Raw genomic sequence first — 23,160 nt, 5'->3', positions numbered from 1 at the left:
GGGAGCCTGACGTGGGATTCGATCCCGGGTCTCCAGGATCGCGCCCTGGGCCAAAGGCAGGCGCTAAACCGCTGCGCCACCCAGGGATCCCAAAAATTTATTTATGTATTATACTTTTTTCTTTGTATTATACTTCCAAAGTTTTAAAATGTCAGACAATCAGTAGGTCTCAATCCACCTCATTTCTTGAGCTTTTGCGCTACTTGGCTTAATGTTCACAAAGGGATTCATTTCTCTTTTCAACAAAAGTTTTAATGTTCTTTACATCCTAGCTATGATGTTCAGTTTTGAAGACAGAAAACTGTTCAGTGTATGAATGCAAGCCTTTTTAAAGGCCACTTTTGGAGAGATTTCTATTTTTTTCCATGACAAGTAGAAATCTTCACAATGTTAACATTTGTATTCTTCTTATTTAGGTGACTTAGGGTGGGATGAACATTTTCAACTTTTTTTTTTTTTTTTTTTTTTTTTTTACAGAAAGCACACGTGTAAGTTGGGAGGGAGGGGCAAAAGGAAAAGGAGAGAGAGAATCTTAAGCAGGCTCCCCACTGAGAGCAAAGCCTAACACAGGGCTTGATCTCACAACCCTGAGATCATGACCTGAACCCAAATCAAAAGTCAGACACTTAACTGATGTAGCTACCCTGGCGTGCCAAACATTTTTAACTTTTTATTTTAAAATAATTTGAGATTCAGAGATGAGATACAAATGTAGTGCTTATGTACCTGTCACCTAACTTTCTCTAATATTAACATCTTTTTAAAATTTATTTTTTTTGGAATCCCTGGGTGGCGCAGCAGTTTAGTGCCTGCCTTTGGCCCAGGGAGCGATCCTGGAGACCTGGGATCGAATCCCACGTTGGGCTCCCGGTGCATGGAGCCTGCTTCTCCCTCTGCCTATGTCTCTGCCTCTCTCTCTCTCTCTGTGTGTGTATGTGTGTGTGACTATCATAAATAAATAAAAATTTTAAAAAATTTATTTTTTTTGTTCATGAGAGAGACTGAGAGAGAGGCAGAGACACAGGCAGAGGGAGAAGCAGTTTCTCTGAGGAGAGCCGTATGTGGGACTCGATTCCGGAACTCCAAGATCACGATCTGAGCCAAAGGCATACACTTAACCATTGAGCCACTCAGGTGTCCCTCTAATATTAACATCTTACATAACCAAGATATAATAATTAATAAATTAACATCGGTAATATGCTATTAATTTAGGTAAAGACTTTACCAGAATTTCATCAGTTTTTTCAACAACGTCCCTTTTCTGTTCTAGGTGCCAGACCAAGATTTAACACTGCATTCAGTTGTCACATCTCTTTAATTGCCTATGGTTGCCATAGTTGCCTTAATCCCTCCGTATCTTTCAAGACCTTGGTATATTTGAGGACTTCTGGTCAGATATTTTGCAGAAATGGTTCATCTGTTATTTTCACAGATTATTTTGAGGTTTTGAACTTTTAGAAGAATACCACTCAGGAGAAGCTGCCTTGCCAGCACATCACCTCGGGAGGTATATCATAGTGATATATGTTAAAACTGGTGATGTTAACCTTGATCCCTTAGTCAATGTGAAGGCAACCAGGTTTCTCCACTATGTAGTTAACTTTTTCCCCCTTTATAATTAATAAACACTTGGAAGGAGATACTACAAGGTTATGCAAATATCTTGTTTTTTTCTTAAACTTTTCCCTACTAATTATAGTTCATCAGTGAATCTTGTTTGCAGTAATTACTAAGGTGGTGTTCTATTTCTCTTGTTCCTTCTGTATTTATTAATTGGAATTATTTTTGTAAAATATTGTCCCATCTCTGAGGTGAACATTTTAAGTCTTTTTTTTAAAATTTTTATTCATAGAGACACAGAGAGGCAGAGACACGGGCCTTAGAAGGAGAAGCAGGCACCATGCAGAGAGCCTGACATGGGACTCGATCCAGGGTCTCCAGGATCACAGCCTAGGCTGCAGGCAGCACTAAACCGCTGAGCCACCAGGGCTGCCCTTAAGTCTTTATCTTAGTAGAAGTAGCAATTTCATCACCATGGTAGAGTTCATAGTCCCTATAATATAGGCCAGGAATGTGTAGGTAGAATGAATTTATTTATTTGACAAATTCTTTGCTTAATACTATGTGCCAGTAACTGTTAGGCACTTGGGGTAGAACAAGATATAGTCTCTTCTCGGGACCTTATATTCTGGTCTAATATAAGATGATACTTAGATTTCTGTATTGAAGACTAGGTAGATTGCTCTGAGCATATGACATATGACTCCACAAAAGCCTTCATAGGATCAAATAATACTTTATCTGACTGACTAATGTCCCTATTTTTAATCTTCTCCTCAGTGAGGACAAACTGGACTTCCTCCCCTTAACCTCTGTGTCTATCCCCTCAACATTTCTAACCAGATGTCTTCACTGCTTCACTTCCTCCACCCAAATTTCACACTAATTTCTCTTGTTGGCCAACCACAACATGGAGCCATACAGGGAAAGAAATTCTGGGAAATGTTTCCAGTTTAGCTGAACTGACAAAGTTCAAAACCTCTATAGATCATTTGGCCATTGCACTTTCACTGAAATTTTTTCCTCCTTTGGCTTCATGACACCACTCCCTTCAGGTTTTCCTTTGGATTGCTTCCCTTCCACTTTTGTTGCTAGCCATCTTCTTCCCAAGATTTTAATGTGTGTCCTCAGCCATTTTTGCTTCATATTCTACAAACGCTCACTAACTAGTTTTGTCCACTTTAATGGTTTCAACTACTATTTGTATGCTGATGACTTCCAATTCCATTTTCAACCCAGATCTCTCTTAGAAACTCCAAGGAAAATATTCATTTGTCTATCCTTAGGGATTTCATTTGTATATCCTTAGTTACTTCTTTCCTAATATGTCCAAAACTGAATGATTACCATTCTTTCAAAACTGGTCTTCCCCTTCTAATCCCAGTAAGGACCGCCAAGCAATTTCCCTAGGTTAGAGAAGTGCTCAGTGATCCCTTCCCTACTTTACTTAACTAGTTTCATGGTTTTTTTCTAAAAATCTTTCACTTAAAACACTGCTTCTTGTACTGGTTTTGGTATGAAGATTCTTAGTTGCAAAGAAAGAATTCATCTTGTGCTAGTCTAATCATAGTAGTAGTAACATTTAGTAGATCTGTACCAATGCCTGGCACATCATAGGTACTTTATTTATTTTTATTTTTTTAAAGATTTTATTTATTTATTCATGATAGACACAGAGAGAGAGAGACAGAGACACAGGCAGAGGGAGAAGCAGGCTCCATGCAGGGAGCCCGATGCGGGACTCGATCCTGGGTCTCCAGGATCACACCCTGGGCCGAAGACAGGTGCTTAAACCTCTGAGCCACCCAGGCTGCCCCATAGGTACTTTAAAATGCAAGGGAATGGGGGTACCTGGGTGGCTCAGCTGGTTAGGTGTCTGATTCTTGGTTTTGGCTTAGGTTCTGGTCTCAGTGTTGTAGGATCAAGCTCCACCTGCCTCCACCTCCCCACCCTCACCCCCATCAAGTCCCGCATCAGGGTCTGTGCTCAGAGTGGAGTCTCTGCTTAAGATCCCCTCTCCATCTCCCTTTGCTCACGCATGTGCATGCGTGCTCTCTCTCTCTCTCAAATAAGTAAAGTAAATCTTTAAAATGCAAGGGAATTGGGGAGCCTAGGTGACTCAGTCAGTTAAGCGTCTGCCTTTGGCTCAGGTCATGATCCCAGGGTTCTGGGATTGAGCCCACATCTAGCTCTTTGCTCAGTAAGGGGCCTGCTTCTCCCTCTCCCTCTGCCTACTGCTCTGCCTACTTGTGCTCTCTCTCTCTCTCTCTCTCTGTATGTGTGTGTCAAATAAGTAAATAAGATCTTTTAAAAATAATTAAAATAAAATCTTAAATAAAATAAAATGCAAGAGAATGAACATAATTGGATTGATGAGTAACATCTCCATTTTACAGATGAGTGAATTATAGACACTTCTGATTATAGGAGTAATACATGATAGAATGGGGACCTAGACTTTAAGGCCTAATATCAAAATGCAAACATAATTTAAAAGTATCTTTTTTTTAAAGACTTATTTATTTATTTTTATTTGTGATAGACAGAGAGAGAGAAAGAGGCAGAGACAGAGGAGGAGGGAGAATCAGGCTCCATGCTGGGAGCCTGACATGGGACTCGATCCCGGGACTCCAAGATTGCACCCTGGGCCAAAGGCAGGCGCCAAACTGCTGAGCCACATAGGGATCCCTAAAAGTATCTTTTAAAAATTTTATTTATTTGGGATCCCTGGGTGGCGCAGCGGTTTGGCGCCTGCCTTTGGCCCAGGGCGCGATCCTGGAGACCCGGGATGGAATCCCACATCGGGCTCCCGTGCATGGAGCCTGCTTCTCCCTCTGCCTATGTCTCTGCCTCTCTCTCTTTCTCTCTCTGTGACTATCATAAATAAATAAAAATTTAAAAAAATTTTATTTATCCATGAGAGACACAGAGAGAGGCAGAGACACAGGCAGAGGAAGAAGCAGGCTCCATGCAGGGAGCCCAATGTGGGACTTAATCCTGGGACTCCGGGATCACGCCCTAAGTGGAAGGCAGACGATCAACCGCTGAGCCACCCAGGCATGACAGTTTGTCATTTCTGTCTCTCTATTTGATCATTTATAGATTGGAATTCTTCTCACTCTTACTGGACTCTACCAAACTGAAATTGACCATCCAACAACATGTGTTTGAACTGTGCAGGTCCAGCTATACACTGTTTTTTGTTTTGTTTTGTTTGTTTTTTAAAATACAGTACAGTATTGTAAATGTATTTTCCCTTTCTTATGATTCTGTTAATATTTTCTTTGCTCAGTTTATTAGAAGAATTATATATAACATATATAATATATAGAATATGCATTCATCCATGGCTTTTGTTGTTGGTTAGGCTTCCAGTTAACAGCAGGCTATTGGTACTTAAATTTTTGAGTAGTTAAGATTTTTGACTACACAGTGTGGGTTGGGGGGTAGTGCCCCTAATCACCAGCACTGTTCAAGGGTCATCTGTATAAGGTAATCTGCTTATATCAAATAGCTTGATATATTAGCTATAAATCCTAAACACTTTACCCTCAGTTGGCACATAGTCTGAATCCTTGTTGGCAACAGGATTGCTTAACCAACTGTTTGCTCCATCATCACGTGGACTGCCAAGAATTTCCCAGCCTGGGTTAAGAGAGTACTCATTGCTCCCCTCTCCATTTGAGCCAACTAGTTTCATACTTGTTCTAAAAATCTTTTACTTAAGACACTACTTCCTGGTAAGAATTTCTGTATCCTATAGGGCTCTTTAGTTTCAAATAAAATAATTCATATTGAACTAGTTTGACAACAATAGTAGTAACGTTTAGTAAATGTTTATTTTGTACCAGTGCCTGGCACATGATAGGTGCTTACTTTTTGTTGGATAGATGCCACATGCTGTGCTAAGTACTTTAAGTGCATTATCTAATTTTATTCTCTCAATAACTCTATACTAGTATCTCTCCTTTTTATAGAAAAGAACATTATGACACAGAGGTTTAGAAATTGCTCACAACACACAGCTAGTAAACATAGGAGCCAGGATTTGGATCCAAACCATCTCAATTTTTTGCTACACTATTAGCAAAAAAGGAGAATTTATCATTGAGGATCATTATGGAACCAAGGGCAGAAATTCAAATTCCAGGATGGGCTGGAACCAGAAGATAGAAAACTATAGGGAATCCAGGTCATATTCCTTGCTTCTCCTCTCTGCTTTCCAGACTGGATGTGGTAACTTTGATGGGCAAAGGGAAAATATTGACGAAGGGATGCAATAGATCATTTTACTGATTCCGACTTTTTATTTGCCTTGGAAAATCCTAGCACTGTCCTCAACTCTGGAGGCCTGGCCAAGTTATTCCACTTGGGGTGTGTGTGTGTGTCTCAGTTTCCTCATTTATAAAATGAGAAGTTTTTACCACAGGATCCCTCAGGTCCCTTCCAGTTCTAAAATTCTGTGATCTTAAGTGAAACTTCTAGGGCAGAAGCTCGTTAATAATAGATTTGAATGTGTGGGTTTGGGGGATAGAATAGAGGAGGGTTCTGAGGAAAGAAGGACAGAATAATGGTTTAAGTGGAGCCTCAGTGTTGAATTACTATTGAGAGCTGGTATCAGGTAAAGGCCTTTGGGGATATATAAATGGAGGACAGAAAAGACTTCTCACCTTGGCCAGACTAGATTATTCTGAGTGGGATCTTTTTGATCTATGAGCAGTACTCTGTGTGTGTGTGTGTGTGTGTGTGTGTGTGTGCATGAGCACGTGTGCGTGTGTGCATGCATGTATGTGTGGGTGTGGGAAGTAGCCCTCTTGCACAGTGATTTAATCTGGTTTATCTCTTTTCTCAGCTTAGAATTTTCTATGGGGCTTTCATCTAGGCCACAGGAAGAGAGCCAGAGGGCAAACTCAAACGTTTGAATAGCCCAAAGAGCAAGTCGTGCATCCATAAAATGAGAGGTATAGTCTATGTAACCTCTGAAGTCCTGCCCCATTCTTCACATTTTGTGGTTCTAGGTAGTGGATCAAAAGCAGCTCTCCTCTTGTGAATGCCATGTCCTTAGACCAGAATTTGGTCTTTATTCTTCCTCTCCGTTTCTACCTGGCTGCCCAGCTCCTTTCTCTGGGCTCCCTTTCTTCCTTGATTCCTTCATATCCTACTTACTTTTTAACTCCTTTGGACCCTGTTTGTTTTCTTATATTCTGCACCCCCCAGCTGGTTTCTGGATCTCCATTTCCATGTCTGCCCACTCCTATCTGCATCCTGGCTCTTAACTATCTCCTTGGGCTCTCCAAGAGCCCCCTGGAATCCCCTATCTCTGGGCCCTCTCTTAGAAGTACACCTTTTTCCGAAGCCAAAGGATCAGGTATTCAGTGGCTCAGGTGACAAACCTGCTGTCAGGTTACAGATATTGTTTCCTGAAAGACCACACTACAGTGTCAGTGGCAACTCAGGCTGCCTGCAGTGCCCTGCCCTCACCTGGCTATCCCACACAAGGTGAGAACAACCAGAACTCACCTCTTACCAGTGCTCATCTGGAAACATGGCTCTGAGGCTCTGGCCAGTGCTGCTACCGCTAACTTGTGCAGGTGAGAGGAAGAGGGAGCAGGGCTGGGGATGAAGGGGATGGTTGCTGAAAGGAGACTTAAGAATGCAGAGATTAACTGGTTTCTATAAAAGATAAAGGAAGACAGGCAGAGATTAGAGCTAGGGAGAAAGTGAGGGTGAAGAAAGCAGGTCAAGACTTACTATAGGCTGATTCAGTAGAGGGAATCAGCTCACCATCCCCTTTGCCTCATATTTATTTATTTGTTTATTTATTTATTTATTTTTAAGATTTTATTTTTTATTTATTCATGATAGACAGGCTCCATGCTGGGAGCCCGACGCGGGACTCGATTCCGGGACTCCAGGATGGAGCCCTGGGCCAAAGGCAGGCGCTAAACTGCTGAGCCACCCAGGGATTCCCCCCCACTCTTTTTTTTTTTTTTTTTAAGATCGCCTCATCTTTAGAACCAAGCTAGGACCAGGTTCCAGGGCAGGGCTGAATTGGGTTCTAGGCTCTTTCCCTTTAGTGATCTCCCATTTCTCTCTTTACAGCGACTCTGGTCTCTAGTGGGATTCAGTCCCTGGACCCTGATCTCTCCCTCCTGAAGTCATTGCTCTCCACTATGGACCAGGCTCCCCAGGGGTCTCTCAGCCGCTCACAGTTCTCTGCATTTCTGGCCAACATTTCTTCTTCCTTTGAGTCTGGGAGAATGGGGGAGGGATCTGTGGGGGAGCCCCCACCTCTCCAGTCCCCTGCCCTCCGGCTCCATGACTTCCTAGTGACACTGAGAGGCAGCCCAGACTGGGAACCAATGCTAGGGCTGCTGGGGGATGTGCTGGCACTGCTGGGGCAGGAGCAGACCCCCAGGGACTTCCTGGGGCACCAGGCAGGTGTGCTGGGTGGACTCGCAGAGGTGCTGCTAGGAGCCTTAGTTCCCATAGGACCCCCTACCCCTACCCGGCCCACCTGTATCCGTGATGGGCCCTCTGACTGCGTCCTGGTGGCTGACTGGTTGCCTTCTCTGCTGTTGTTGTTAGAGGGTACACGCTGGCAGGCCCTGGTACAGGTGCAGCCCAGTATGGACCCCACCAATGCCACAGGCCTTAATGGGAGGGAGCCAGCACCCCACTTTTTGCAGGGTCTGTTGGGTTTGCTCACCCCAGTAGGGGAACTGGGCTCTGAAGAGGCTCTTTGGGGAGGTCTGCTGCGCACAGTGGGGGCCCCGCTCTATGCTGCCTTCCAGGAGGGGCTGCTCCGTGTCACTGATTCCCTACGGAATGAAGTCTTCTCCATTCTGGGGCAACCAGAGCCTGATGCCAATGGGCAGTGCCAGGGAGGTGAGTGCTGCTAGGTCTGGGGCTGGGCTGTGGCAGGGCAAAGAAGGGGTGAGATTGGGGTAGTCTTCTTTCTTACTCTTTCCCTCCTAGGCAACCTTCGGCAGCTGCTCTTATGGTAAGTAACTCTCTTACCAGGAGAGGAGTTCTGATTTGGCCTGGGAAGTCATCAGACTCCAGAGTAGAGGAGGAAACTGATGGGAGGGGGGTTGTTTGGTGGTTTTGGAATGTGACTATCTGGTGTCCCAGATAGTGGAGCTTGGTGGATAGCTTGGTGTCCCAGCTCTACTTTTGCCTCAGTTTCCCCACTTATAAAATATAGATAATTATTAGCTACCACAGAGTTGTTGAAAGGGATTGAACGGGTTGAGACCGTATGTGTAAGCCACCTAGAACTGTGCCTCCCGCATAGTGTTTAATAAATGTTACCTAATAAAGATGGACTATGGAAAGAAAGGATGAGACTGGATTCTTCTGTCCCTTACTATTTCAGTATACGTGCTACTGAAGCGAGCACTTTTACTATTTCAATACAACAGTGCCAGAGCACAGTTAGACTTACTCAGTTGCTGGGAAGATTTCCTGATATGAGGCCAACCAAGGGTTGGATTTAAGCTACCTAAAAGCATATGAAGAAAGGAGAAGGAAGGGAGCCAGGTGGACAGAGGGAACTCCAGCTGGGCTGCTCCTAGATGATTCTGTGCTTTGACAGGACAGATCTCTCTCCCATTTCCACCATTCCAGTATTTTTTAAAAGATTTTATTTATTTATTCATGAGGCAGAGAGAGAGAGAGAGAGAGAGGCAGAGACACAGGCAGAGGGAGAAGCAGGCTCCATGCAGGGAGCCCAATGTAGGACTCGATCCCAGGACCGTGGGATCATGCCCTGAGCCAAAGCAGAAGCTGAACCACTGAGCCACCCAGGGACCCCCGACCATTCCAGTATTTAAACCAGTGACAACTATGCTCCCAGGGACCTTTTTGAAAAGCCTATGCTTGCCACCTCCACGCAGGGCTCTGGGCCAGGGTCAGAATGTTCAACTGGATGAAATGTGACTGACCAGATGCTGCCTCTACACCCAGGGGCATCCGGCACAACCTTTCCTGGGATGTCCAGGCGCTGGGCTTTCTGTCTGGATCACCACCCCCACCCCCTGCCCTCCTCCACTGCCTGAGCACGGGTGTGCCTCTGCCCAGGGCTTCCCAGCCCTCAGCCCACATCAACCCTCGCCAACGGCGAGCCATCTCTGTGGAGGCCCTCTGCGAGAACCACTCAGGCCCAGCGCCACCCTACAGCATTTCCAACTTCTCCATCCACTTGCTCTGCCAGCACGCCCAGCCTGCCACCCCGCAGCCCCCTCCCAGCACCGCTGCCGTCTGCCAGACAGCCGTGTGGTATGCAGTGTCATGGGCACCAGGTGCCCAGGGTTGGCTACAGGCTTGCCATGACCAGTTTCCTGATCAGTTCCTGGAGGCAATATGTAGCAACCTCTCCTTTTCAGCCCTGTCTGGACCCAATCGCCGCTTGGTAAAGCAGCTCTGTGCTGGCCTGCTCCCACCTCCCACTAACTGTCCTGAAGGCCTGCCCCCTGTTCCCCTCACCCCAGAGGTCTTCTGGGGCTGCTTCTTGGAAAATGAGACTCTGTGGGCTGAGCGGCTGTGTGGAGAGGCAGGTCTGCAGGCTGTGCCCCCCAGTAATCAGGCTTGGGTTCAACATGTGTGCCAGGGCCCTACCCCAGATGTCACTGCCTTCCCACCCTGCCATGTTGGACCTTGTGGGGAACGCTGTCCAGATGGAGGCAGCTTCCTGATGATGGTCTGTGCCAATGACACCATGTATGAAGTCCTGGTGCCCTTCTGGCCTTGGCTAGCGGGCCAGTGCAGGATAAGTCGAGGGGGCAATGACACTTGCTTCCTAGAGGGGCTACTTGGTCCTCTTCTACCCTCTCTGCCACCACTGGGACCATCTCCCCTGTGCCTGGCCCCAGCTCCCTTCCTGCTTGGCATGCTATCCCAGTTGCCACGCTGTCAGTCCTCTGTGCCAGCCCTTGCCCATTCCACACGCCTGCACTATCTCCTGCGCCTGCTGACCTTTCTCCTGGGTCCAGGGGCTGGAGGGACCGAGGCCCAGGGAATGCTGGGTCAGGCCTTGATGCTCTCCAGTCTCCCAGACAACTGCTCCTTCTGGGATGCCTTCCGCCCAGAGGGCCGGCGTAGTGTGCTGCGGACAGTTGGAGAGTACCTGGAACGGGAGGAACAGCTGACCCCACCGGGCTTTGAACCCACTGCCAGTCCCAGCTCTGGTATAACCAAGATGGAGCTGCTGGCCTGCTTCAGCGTGAGTGATCCGCCAAGTCGAAAGCCCCTGGAACAGAAAGAAGGGCCTCCAAATGAATTCTTTAATACTGAGAGGATAATATATAATATAATATACTGGCTTAAGTACATAGCTCTGGAGTCAGTCAGGCTTGGGTTCACATGATCAACCTTGGACAAGTTATTTAACCTCTCTGGGCAATATTTTTTGATCTACAAATGGGGGAGAATAATATAATAATGATAATGATGCCACTTTTTTAGGGTGGCTGTAAGGATTACATAAGATAATACATGCTGTGGAATTATGTATCTAGAAGGATATATAAGATGCAATAAATTTTATCATGTTTTTCTTTCTAACCCTTTGACTCTCCCCCTTTCTGCTCCAGGAAGGAAAACGATCAAGTTGGAGGGTTCTAATTCTGTCCCTAGAAATTGAGAATTGGAGGCTGGCAAAATATAGGAAGATAAGGCAGAAATGAGAAAAATTCAGGGCAATTACAAACTGGAAGACTTGGAATCTGGGTTCAACTATGTCACATAATAGTGCAGTGTTAGGCAAATAACTTAATTTAGGTTTTCTGGGTTTCTGTGTCTTCTCTGTAGAGTGAAGGGGTTAGAATATATAAATACCATAATTCATTCACAGTTCCATGTTACAAGTAAGGTACTGTGCTAAGTTCTGTAGGATATGGGAAGAATCCTTACTCCATGTTAGGACCCATCTTTCTCAATCCCTACATCCAATGAAATGAGATTAGACAGGTTCGTAGTAATTTGGTTCAGATCTCCAAGTACTTATTTATTAAGCCAGCAATGGACCTGGCATGGAAAAGGATACAGGAGACATTAGAGACATCATCCCTGGCCTAAAAGAGTTTAATATCGGAGGAGACACACATACTAGCTTCAGAGGAAGGACAAGCATCCTAGCAAGTGGAGTTGGAGTGTCCGGGGAAGCTTCAGGAGGAACAGAGGAGACAGCTTTTGCCATCTTGTCTGTCTCCCCACCAGCCTGTGCTATGGGACCTGCTCCAGAGGGAGAAGAGTGTTTGGGCCCTGCAGATTCTAGTGCAGGTAACAGACGGAGGGGCACATGGGTGGACTGGGTAACAAGCATGGCCTGAGGCTGCTGCCCAGTGAGGCCTCATCCACAGTAACCTCTCACCCCCTAGGCATACCTGCATATGCCACCAGAAAATCTCCAGCAGCTGGTGCTCTCAGCAGAGAGGGAAGCTGCTCAGGGCTTCTTGACGCTCATGCACCGTTCCTGGGCCCAGCTGCAGGTGGACATTGAGAGAAGGGGAACAAGGGTGGAGGGAGAAATCTGGGAATCAAGAATACCTGGAGCCCAGTGTGCAGAGGGCTTGCCCAGTTGAAGGAGGAACCTGAGAGGAGATGGCAACGATACTGAGTATTTCTTGAGCCAGCATCCATCCCTGTGTCCCCACAGGTACCACCATCAGAGGAGCAGGCCCTGGGTCGCCTGACTGCCCTGTTGCTCCAGCGGTACCCACGCCTCACCTCCCAGCTCTTCATTGACCTGTCACCACTCATCCCCTTCTTGGCTGTCTCTGATCTGATGCGCTTCCCACCATCCCTGTTGGCCAATGATAGTGTGTAAGGACCCCACACCACTCCTGATCCTGTCAGGGTCAGACCAATCCAACCAGCCTCGAGCAGCCCCTTACTGAGAGCCTCTCTGTTATAATTAGGGAGAGTCTCCTTCTTGTCTATGACAGTAGGGCTGCAGAGAGCCAGGGGGGACAACAGTTTGGAACAAGGCCAAGGGCTAAGACCCATTACTCTCCCCAGCCTGGCTGCCATCCGGGATTACAGTCCAGGAATGAGGCCTGAACAGAAAGAGGCCCTTGCAAAGCGACTGCTGGCCCCTGAGCTATTCGGGGAAGTGCCTTCCTGGTCTCAGGAGCTACTGTGGGCAGTGCTGCCCCTGCTTCCCCACCTCCCTCTGGAAAACTTTCTGCAGCTCAGCCCTCATCAGGTATGATGTGATCATCTTAACGTGACTAGCCCAGGAGTCAGTAGCATGTCTCCTGGTGAGCTCCTCCCCACAAGTGTCCCACAGTGACCCCAACACAAGCTGGCCCTCCTCATCTCAGATCCAGGCCCTAGAGGATAGCTGGCCAGCAGCAGGTCTTGGGCCAGGGCATGCCCGACATGTGCTACGAAGCCTGGTGAACCAGAGTGTCCAGGATGGAGAGGAGCAGGTACGCAGGTGAGTGGTTGTGGGCCAGTGATGAAGGCCAAGCTACCATGGTGGGTTTGGGTCCAAGGGAGGAAGGGGCAACAAAGTAGGCAGTGGCGCCCAGCAGTATAGGACTCCAGGACAGAGGCCTATCTACGGCACCCATATTTCTTAGTTTAGTGGTCAGAGTGCCTACTCTGTGTACCAACATGGTCCCCACCTTAGTGCCAGCTTCTGTGACCACATGAAGGCCAGCTTCGATGCCCTTCTCAGGCTGGGGCCCCTCGCCTGTTTCCTGAGTCCAGAGGAGCTTCAGAGCCTGGTACCCTTGAGTGATCCAATGGGACCAGTAGAACGGGGGCTGCTGGAATGTGCGGCCAACGGGACCCTCAGCCCACAAGGACGGGTGAGCTCCTTGGCAGAGGCCTACAAGACTCCAGGCTTTCCTTGGGTCTGTGTCAAAGACTGGTCCAGTCATCTCAACCAAGTTTGAGCACCACAATGCTAGCCCTCTCCCGACCTCTGCCTCCTCTCTTCCTTTTTCCGTGGTCATTCTTATCTGTTAGCACCTCTTCCTGACCCTATATTCTATGACACCCCAAACATACCCTTTGACATCTTAAACCCAATCTGTCCCTATCCCATCCTTGGTTCTAAGCCCTAGACCAGGCCCTGGAAAATCCAGATGTGGGATTAGACAAGAAGCTTAAGGTTCACTTGTCTTTTCTCTCCAGTCCCAAACCTTCTTTGGTTACAGGTGGCATATGAACTCCTGGGAGTGTTACGTTCATCTGGGGGAGCTGTGCTGAGCCCCTGGAGCTGCGAGTCTGGGCCCCTCTCTTCCCTCAGCTGGGCCTCCGCTTCCTGCAGGAGCTGTCAGAGCCCCAGCTTAGAGCTATGCTTCCTGCCCTGCAGGGAACCAGTGTCACACCTGCCCAGGTGGGCCTATCTCACTATCTGGCATCTATCCTTCACCTCTGGGAACCAGGGATACCATCAGGTCCTCTGGAGCCCCCTTTTTCTCTGTCCCAAGGAGGACTACCTTATCCCCCTTTCTCTGATCAAGAAGAGCAAAGAGCCAGGCTAGTCACGGGTGCGGGGGTGTGTGTGTACAGAGGGAGCTAGAAGTTTTGGAGGGTAGGCCCTAGGGACTTGTTTAAAAACCTGGCTGCCAGGACCTGAGAGCTGTTGATTCCTGTCCTATTCTACTTTAGGCTGTTTTACTGCTTGGACGGCTCCTCCCTAGGCATGATGTGAGTAGCAGCAACTTCTCAACATCCCCCAGAGGTTCCTGTCCCCCTTTCCCTGGCCCCTGCATCTGCCCCGTTTCTTCCCGCTAAGCTCCTCATACGTGCCGCCTTGCTATACGATGATTGTTGTCTTCCCTACCACCCTGCCTCTCTTCTTCAGGACTCTTGTCTCTCTTGCTCCCCAGCTGTCCCTGGAGGAACTCTGCTCTTTGCACCCTCTGCTGCCAGGCCTCAGCTCCCAGACACTCCAGGTCATCCCTCGGCGAGTTCTGATTGGGGCTTGTTCCTGCCTGGCCCCTGAACTATCACGCCTCTCAGCCTGCCAGACCGCAGCGTTGCTGCAGACCTTTCGGGTATGAGAGTAGCAGGGAGGATGAGACACTCAGGGATGTGGGCTCTGGGTAAGAAGGAGGGCATCTTCCCTGTGGCCAGGGAAGGCCTCCCAAACCTCAAACTTCCCCACTTCCTTACACACACACACTGCCAATTCTCATGCAGATGAAAGACGGAGTTAAAAACATAGGTACAACAGGTGCCAGCGCAGCTGTGTGTATCCCTGGTCAGGTATGTGTGGGACCACCCAGCTAAGCTCCTTTCCATGTCCCAGGGCAATTTCCTATGGCTGGTGCTGCCTCACACACTCCCCATGCAGTGGCCCTGAGAGTCCATGTTGGTTCTGTGCCCACCAACACATTAGCAGCTCTGATCCATACTGGCCCAAAGCTGGACGGGTCTAAGAAATCTTCTAGGCCTGCTTTCAGAGAAAGAGACCAAAGCTCAGAGAGACTAAGGGACTTTAGTTCATCAGGTGCCTAAATAGCAGCAATACTTGAGCACAGCCATCTTTTATATAAAGGTTCTCAGGAGTGCACTGCTCTAGTGGCACATGCCATCTACCCTTATCTTAGCTTTGGTCCCTTCCTGATCCTGTGGTGCCCCTCTTACCTATCACTACACTGCTACAAACCCCACAGCAGCCCATCCCCACCACTTGGCCAGACTGCCTGCTTCCCTTGCTCCCACTAAAGCTGCTACAGCTGGACTCCGCGGCTCTTTTGGCTAACCGAAGGCGCTACCGGGATCTGCCCTGGTCTGAGCAGCAGGTAATTCTCCCCACTTACCCCAGAACTACCCTCTGTGTTCCATCTCTTTTACCCATCAGCTCTAAATTGGGTACATTATCCCAAGCATCCTTTATAATGTGACTTGCTTTGCTCTTTCCTTCTGCTCGCTCTCTGTCTCTCTCTATCTCTCTCTCTCTTTCTCTTTCAGAGAGGAGTGTGCATATGGGAGAGTAGGAGGCTGGTGGGACCCACAGGGTGAGGAAGCAGGATGGGGTCCAAGGCCCCTTAAGTCCTTGGGTAAATATCTCTGCTGGGGAGCTGCTCTTCTTTCTTTCTCTTGTAGGCACAGTTTCTCTGGAAGAAGATGCAGGTGCCCACCAACCTGACACTCAGGAATCTTCAGTGAGTAGCTTGTGCTGAGCAGTGAGTTTAATCTGACTAACTTTTTTTTTGAGCACTTAACCATGTGCCATATACCACAGGATAAGCAATGGGAGATGTGCAGATGAATGATGCATAGTCCCAGCCTGTGGGCCTTCTCTTGGCTCCTCCTCCCTTTACCCTCTTGGCCTCCCACAGCACCACACTGGTTTAAGGGATACGGAAAACCTGGGTTCAGTGCCAGCCTGAACATGTATTCGTGATCTTGGGCAAGTCACTTAACCTCTCTAAGCTTCAGTTTTTTCTTCTGTAGAATGAGAATTAAAATAGTACCTACCTCATAGGATGTGGTTGTGAGGATCAAATGAGATAAGGCGTACAAGGTACTTAATATAGTGCTTGGCCCCATGCAAGCTCCCAATAGACATTTGCTGTTGTCGGTTTAATTCAAAGTGACCTCAGAACCATGACTAAACAGTAATAAACAAGAATAAGTGTCACCTAACTCCCACCCACAGTAAAAGAATCACAGACTTCAGAATCTGAAGACGTAGCTCTAGATTCAGTTTATCATGTTTGTAATAGAATGATGTTGAGAATATCAAACTTGACTTCTGTGAATGTTTCTTTTCCTCTCTGATAAACAGTGATGATGTGGGGAGCCAATGAGAATATCTATGGAAAAAGATTTCTCAAAACTATAAATTACCATAAGTGAACATCTGCACTTGTGTCAAGAGTGTTGATACAAGGAGCAGACAGACCATGGCGTGTGTTGAATGAGCATCTATCTATCCACACACCTACAGGGCTCTGGGCACCCTGGCAGGGGGCATGTCATGTGAGTTTCTGCAGCAGATCAACTTGATGGCAGACTTCCTTGAAGTAGTGCACATGATCTATCAGCTACCCACTGGGGTTCGAGGGAGCCTGGTGAGAGGGGTGCTTAGTTGGAGGAGGGAGGCATTAGTTGGAGCAGGGAGGCAGGAACCCTGGGTACAGAATCCAGTTCCCGTGCTTAACTCTGTCCTGACTTGTTTCCTCACCCTACCCTATAGAGAGCCTGTATCTGGGCAGAGCTACAGCGGAAGATGACCATGCCAGAGCCAGAGCTGGCAACCCTGGGGTCAGAACTGAGTGGGCTAGACACCAAGCTACTTCTGGATTTACCGTAAGTGCTATGACTACAGATACTGGCTTCTTAAAAGTCTCAACTTGAGGTAGAAGATCTGCCCTTGGGAAGTGCCCTTAAGGTAGTGGTTTTCTGTCTGGTGGAACCCTGACATCAATTATAGCCCAAAGTGGAGGATTCTATTCAAAGTTGCTCTATGTTTTGACTGGCTCCCAGAACATGGCCTCAACGTGGGACAGCTGAGGGTGCAGGCAACATTATGATGTGGCCTGCCAAGCAGTCATAATATAATAGAGGCCACATTAATAGAGATAGAATATCCAAACTGAGGGAGGCAATGGTCCAATTCTGCCCTAGAGGATTGTAGTCTGCTTAAGCAACATGTTGTCACTGTGTTCAGTGGCATACAGAAAGAGAATATGTATGAGATATGGTAAATGCCTTCAAATACCCCAAAGGCTACCAAATAAAAGATACATTGGCATGTTTCTGAATGGCCGTATTGGGCATCACAAGGACCAGTGGATAAAAATCAGATTTTTGCAAAATATAAGGAAAATTGATGTAGTTAATTCCTAACTTCAACTATTCAAGAGCTGTTCAAGCCTAGGCTGGATGGTCCTGTGGCAGGAATGTTGTAGAGCACATTCAAGTGTGGCTGAGGATTGTGGGGAGAGAAAACTCATAAATCTGAGTCCTCCTGACACAGACTCTAGGAGTTTATGAGTATCTCTCACATAGGCTTCTCTTTCCATTTTACCCTCATCCCTACCCCATTGCCATCTGAACTGTAAGTCAGGGTAGAAAAAGGATGGTGTTAGTCTTTCTAGGGATGAGGTGATGGTAAAAGCACTTGACTCCATCCATTTTTATAGGCCTTTCCACATATTTTGGTGTTTGTCCTACATGGCCTAGTTCCAGTTCCAGAATTGGCAACCCTAGATAAGAGTACAAAATATCACTTCTGATTTTTTGGGCAAAGGGACCTTAAAAAAAGCTATTCAAATCTGTTTAAATTTATTGGTTTGTGGAGATAAATTAGAATTCCAAGGACCTAGGTAAGGTGAAAGATCCTAGACCATGAGCTGGAAGACCTGAGTTCTTCATCTGTGAAAGAGGGGTAAGAAAAATACCTGTCTTACCTCAAGATTTTGTCATAAGGATCAAATGAGAGAACACCAAGAAGAACTTGGTAATCTGTGTAGCACTATGCAAATAAGAGAGGACCTCCTCACAAGTAGAGGAAGGGTGCCACTGTGGAAAAGAGGAATTGGGAGTAAGATCCCACCAACTCTGTGAGCCTGTTTCCTAATCTATAAAATGGGGGAAATTTTAATGATATTTAATATTTGGGGCTTTTGGTTCCATGAGATGGTAGACTCATTGGTCATTTCTTCTCAGGAAGACTAGAAATATGTCACTCCTATTGTTCTCTCCCTTTAAACACTATGGTGGGAATTGCATCTGGAGCAATTTAATATCAGATCCTGTCTAGGGCCATAAGGTTTGGTCTGATGTGTCTGGGCAATATGGCATTCTGTGGTCCCTTTTCAATAAGGTTCATTTCTGAGTGCCCCTGTTGTCAAATTGCTATAGGGTCCATTTGATGGATAGACTGTCCAATGAATCTATTATGTTGATGGTGGAGCTGGTACGAAGAGCTCCAGAGCAGCTGCTGGCACTGACCCCACTCCACCGGGTAGCCCTGGCAGAGAGGGCACTACAAAACTTGGTAAGAGTCCAACCTACCAGACTCAGAGCTGCTGCCTGGACAATTTTTACCTCTCAGACAATGCTCTCTGTCTTCTAGGCCCACCCCCACTCCTTTGCTGCTAAACGGGTTCTTGTCCACAAGGCCCTAGCCCCTAGATCTACCTTTAGGTTTCCATTCCTTGGAATGGAATGCCTTCATATTTCTTGTCCACATTCATTGGAGTCCTAGAAATCCCTTGGATTCCATCTCCTAGTCTTTTTGCCTCCTCCTATCTGGGCTCATTATTTAAGAAAGTAAACAATGGCAGTGAATATCATAGGGTCTTGAGTTGGGAGATGGAGGGAGAGAAAAATCAAAGGTTTTGGTTTCTTGATCAAAGAGTCTGGTCCTCTGAGTCAAAAATGCATTGTCCCAAGGCCTGATGTCCCTCTCCAGGCTCCAAAGGAGACAACAGTCTCAAGGGAAGTGCTGGAGACCTTAGGTCCCTTGGTTGGATTCCTGGGGATAGAGAGTACACGACGGATCCCCCTACCGATCCTGCTGGCCCATCTCAATCAGCTGCAGGGCTTCTGCCTAGGAGAGCCATTTGCCACAGAGCTGGGATGGCTCCTATCACAGGAGCCTATTCTGGGGTATGAAACTTTGGGAATTTCCAATTCTATCTTATCCTATACCCACCCTCTTAACCACCATCATCAGTAGCAGCTCATTCAATATGCTCAAGGTTCCTTGGAACCCTAAGTCCCTAGTCCTAGCATGTCCTCTTTTCCCCTTCTTTTCCCTCACAGTTCTTTCAGCATCTCAGCCCCTATCTTCTTCCTGTCCCCTAGGAAGCCAGAGTTGTGGAGCGAGGGTGAAGTAGAGCAAGCTGGACGCCTAGTACTCACTCTGTCTACTGAAGCTATTTCCTTGATCCCCAGGGTGAGGTGAAGGAACAAGGGAGGGAGTAAGAGCAAAGGGGACTGGTGACCTGGTTCTGGGGAGCTGAGGCCAAGGAGGCTGAGGGCAAGGGATATGAAGTCTGAATCTGGGGGAAACTGCTAAAAAGAAACAGGACTTTGGAATTACAGCTCCACAGCTGGCCCTGACCTCTCCAGGTCTCTGCACCCTCCATCTTCCTTCTCACACAGGAAGCCTTGGGCCCAGAGACCCTGGAGCGGCTCCTAGAGAAGCAGCAGAGCTGGGAGCAGAGCAGAGTTGGACAGCTATGTGGGACGCCACAGCTTGCTCCCAAGAAAGCAGCCTTGGTAGCTGGGGTTGTACGACCTACTGCAGAAGATCTCTCAGGTGAAACTACCCAAATATTCATATGTCTATCGGGGTATATAGGAAAGAGTTTCCAGCAATGTAATCAGAAGTCTGGGCTCTAGGAATGCTGTGCCCTTTGAGCAGATCTGCACACTTTCTGCTCTCTGGGCTTGGGTTTTTTAATCTATAAACCACAGTGGTTAAAGTGATGATATTCAATGTCTTTTCTAGTTCTAGGGTTCTATAGCTCTGGAAATTTAGAACCCGTTGCATTTTTAGCCCAGGACTTCCCTTTTCCTATTCTCTTATCCCTGTTAACAGTAACCCAGCTCTAGGCTTGGCTCAATGCTAGAGCATGAAGCTGTCTGCTGGGAAGATGCTTAGGATGTAGGAAGGAGACACTGTGGGGCCAGAGACCTAGGATCTGATCTAGACCTGCCATTAAACCCTTAGGAAACCCCCCTCAGTCTTCCATTTATATAAGGGACTTGTCCTCTCTAGTCACTTGCTCTAATATCCTTTGAGTCCTATAATTCTCACACTATAGTAATCCTTTGGCCCCTACTGTCCACATTGCCCTATCCAAACGTTGGAGGAGTCATTCAATCTATAGATATCTCTCTGGGTATAGTTTAGTTCTACACTGACCCCCTATGCCTGCTTTCCCACTTCAGAACCTGTGCCAAATTGTGCAGATGTACGGGGAACATTCCCAGCAGCCTGGTCAGCAACCCAGATTGCAGAGATGGAGCTCTCAGACTTTGAGGACTGCCTGGCATTATTTGCAGGAGACCCAGGACTTGGTCCTGAAGAACTACGGGCAGCAATGGGCAAGGCAAAACAGGTTAGGGTTGGAGAGGCCAACATGAGGAAGCTGATTGGGTATGGTATGGGACACAAGAGAATGGATAACTGGGTAAGAAGTGGGAAAAATAGGAGATTAAAGAATTAGAGTTTGGATCCTGACTAGGAAGTCAGAGGGGATGAATATAGAGGAAAGGAAGCTAGTACAGTGGATAGAGGGAAGAAAGCAGTGGTTACCAAAATTTACAGTGTATCAGAATTATCCAGGGAACAGGTTTTTAAAATGCTGATGCCAGGGTCCTGTGCTAGACTCACTGAAGAATCTTCTGAGGGCTCTGGGCATCTGCATTTTAACAGGCATTCCCACTGAGTCTGGTGTACACAAAAGTTTAGAACTCATGGACTAGAGTCTGCTATTCTTCCCTAGCATCCTTCAGTAACACCTTGGAGGAACATTAATCCAATCCTCATTTTACAGTTGAGGAAACTAAAGATCGTGAGAGGCAAATAATTTGCCTACAGTTATACAGCTAAGGTCAGAGACATGATTAAGATCCATCATTCTGACTCCTAGACCAATGCTTTTCCATTCACATTGTTCCTCTCTTTTTCCTAGTTGTGGGGTCCTCCCCGGGGATTCCGTCCTGAGCAGATCCTGCAGCTGGGTCGGCTCTTAATAGGTCTAGGAGAGCGGGAACTACAGGAGCTGATCCTAGTGGACTGGGGAGTGCTGAGCACCCTGGGGCAGATAGATGGCTGGAGTTCTATCCAGGTAACACCTTCCCTTTTCCTACTACTTTCCAAATGTCCATTCCACAGAGCCTGGCCCCCAGGTCACCTAAAGCCCAAGGAATTTTTTCCCATCACCCTGTCTGGCCATTCTTTCTATTTTTAAATACCCTGTACTTGTGGTGTTAGGGACTCTGTGATTGATTCGCTTTGAGGCCCTGAACATATAAAGCTCCCTCCTGCCTATCTTCCCCTGGCCTTCTCTTTTTTGGATCCTCAACTTCCCCCAAGGCTATTGGATCTTCAGGTCTTAATAATACAAGTATGTAATCCAGTAGCACTTGTCACTTCCCTAATCACTTCCTCATCCATGAATTCCCCATTTCTTTCCTTATTCTGTGCCCTCCGTCCCCACCTCAGCTCCGAGTTGTGGTCTCCAGTTTCCTGCGGCAGAGTGGCCGGCATGTGAGCCACCTGGACTTCCTTCACCTGACTGCACTGGGTTACACGCTGTGTGGACTTCGGCCAGAGGAGCTACAGCATATCAGCAGTTGGGAATTTAGGTCACTTGTGAAGGGAAGGTGTGGGTGGTGGCGACAATATAAAGATAGACTCATGGGGTGGTCCCATGGAGAAAGGGAACTCATTTGAAGCCATCTATATTCCCATCTCATAACTATGGACCCTATCACTGTGGCTGAATCTTTCTTCCTCCAATCCCACTTTTCCACAGCCAAGCAGCTCTCTTCCTGGGCAATCTGCATCTCCAGTGTTCTGAGGAGCAACTGGAAGTTCTGGCCCAGCTCCTTGTGCTGCCTGGTGGTTTTGGCCCTGTCAGCAACTGGGGGCCTGAGATCTTCACTGAAATTGGCACAATAGCAGGTAGGGAAGCTGGATCACTGCTGGTACTAGTTGTCAGTGGTTGGTTTTTGCATGACGGCTGGATTGGGTGGAGGATTGCTCTGGAATTCTTAAGGTGGGAGTCTGAGAAGGTATTTAGAGGTTGGAGATGTGCTTGGAAAGATGTATGGTAGGGTATTTTGGGAAGTTGGAGAAGGTCTATAGGTTTGAAGAGAAGGGGGAAAGCCTGTATAAGACAATGTTTAGATGCCTATCCCATTCGCTTCAACAGCAGGGATCCCAGACTTGGCTCTTTCAGCACTGCTGCAGGAACAGATCCAGGGTCTTACCCCTCTTGCTATTTCTGTCGTCCCTGCTCCTAAATTTGCTGTAAGTATTGATGGGCTGGGATGTGGGGTGACCAAAAAGAGCCAGGGCCCAATGGGGGCTAGAGTGGTTATACCGATTCCTATCCTCACCCCCAGGTGGTGTTCAGCCCCACCCAGCTATCTAGTCTCACAAGTGTTCAGGCTATGGCTGTCACTCCTGAACAAATGGCCTTTCTGAGTCCCGAGCAGCGACGAGCTGTTGTATGGGCCCAGCATGAGGGGAAGGAGAGCCCAGAACAGCAGGGTGAGTTTTCCAAATGCACAACCTGACCCTCCAACTCCTGACTGAAGATCTGGCCTGGAACTTGGTGCTATCTGGCTAATAGAACCCACTCAGGGAGATCCTAGGTATAAAGGGGTCTAGGCATATATTTTCCATTTATCAATGGTTCCTGGGGCAAAGAGTTGTAATATTCCTCTCACTCTGTCTCATTATAGGTCGAAGCACAGCCTGGGGCCTTCAGGACTGGTCACAACCCTCCTGGGCCATGGCATTGACCATCTGCTTCCTTGGCAACCTGCTATGAACCTGTCTCTACAGTTAAAGAGAGAGATTGTTGAGAAAGAAACTTTAATAAAGTACAAATGGAAACGCATTCTAATTATCCTCAGGAAGTCAATGGGGAATATGGGTAA

At 47.3% G+C, this 23,160-nt stretch overlaps 1 protein-coding gene across 1 annotated transcript; it reads left to right on the top strand.

The window, feature by feature from the left end:
- Nucleotides 1-7,108: 7,108 nt before the first annotated feature.
- Nucleotides 7,109-23,051, top strand: STRC (stereocilin). The gene is given in 30 exon segments (XM_055316822.1): nucleotides 7,109-7,154; nucleotides 7,666-8,451; nucleotides 8,542-8,566; nucleotides 9,532-10,786; nucleotides 11,782-11,844; nucleotides 11,943-12,053; nucleotides 12,221-12,387; nucleotides 12,583-12,769; nucleotides 12,888-13,003; nucleotides 13,247-13,379; nucleotides 13,731-13,785; nucleotides 13,788-13,912; nucleotides 14,188-14,226; nucleotides 14,409-14,576; nucleotides 14,722-14,787; nucleotides 15,201-15,326; nucleotides 15,631-15,689; nucleotides 16,478-16,601; nucleotides 16,727-16,839; nucleotides 18,397-18,532; nucleotides 18,950-19,146; nucleotides 19,345-19,435; nucleotides 19,645-19,801; nucleotides 20,437-20,606; nucleotides 21,183-21,338; nucleotides 21,716-21,858; nucleotides 22,029-22,177; nucleotides 22,428-22,525; nucleotides 22,621-22,768; nucleotides 22,963-23,051. Coding segments are annotated over 30 exon segments (5,298 nt in total).
- Nucleotides 23,052-23,160: the final 109 nt, after the last annotated feature.

This window comes from Nyctereutes procyonoides, unplaced genomic scaffold, assembly GCF_905146905.1.
Source record: "Nyctereutes procyonoides isolate TBG_1078 unplaced genomic scaffold, NYPRO_anot_genome, whole genome shotgun sequence".
NCBI lineage: Eukaryota > Metazoa > Chordata > Mammalia > Carnivora > Canidae > Nyctereutes > Nyctereutes procyonoides.
The sequence above is the reverse complement of the archived record's forward strand: the minus strand, read 5'-3'. Positions and strand labels throughout refer to the sequence as shown.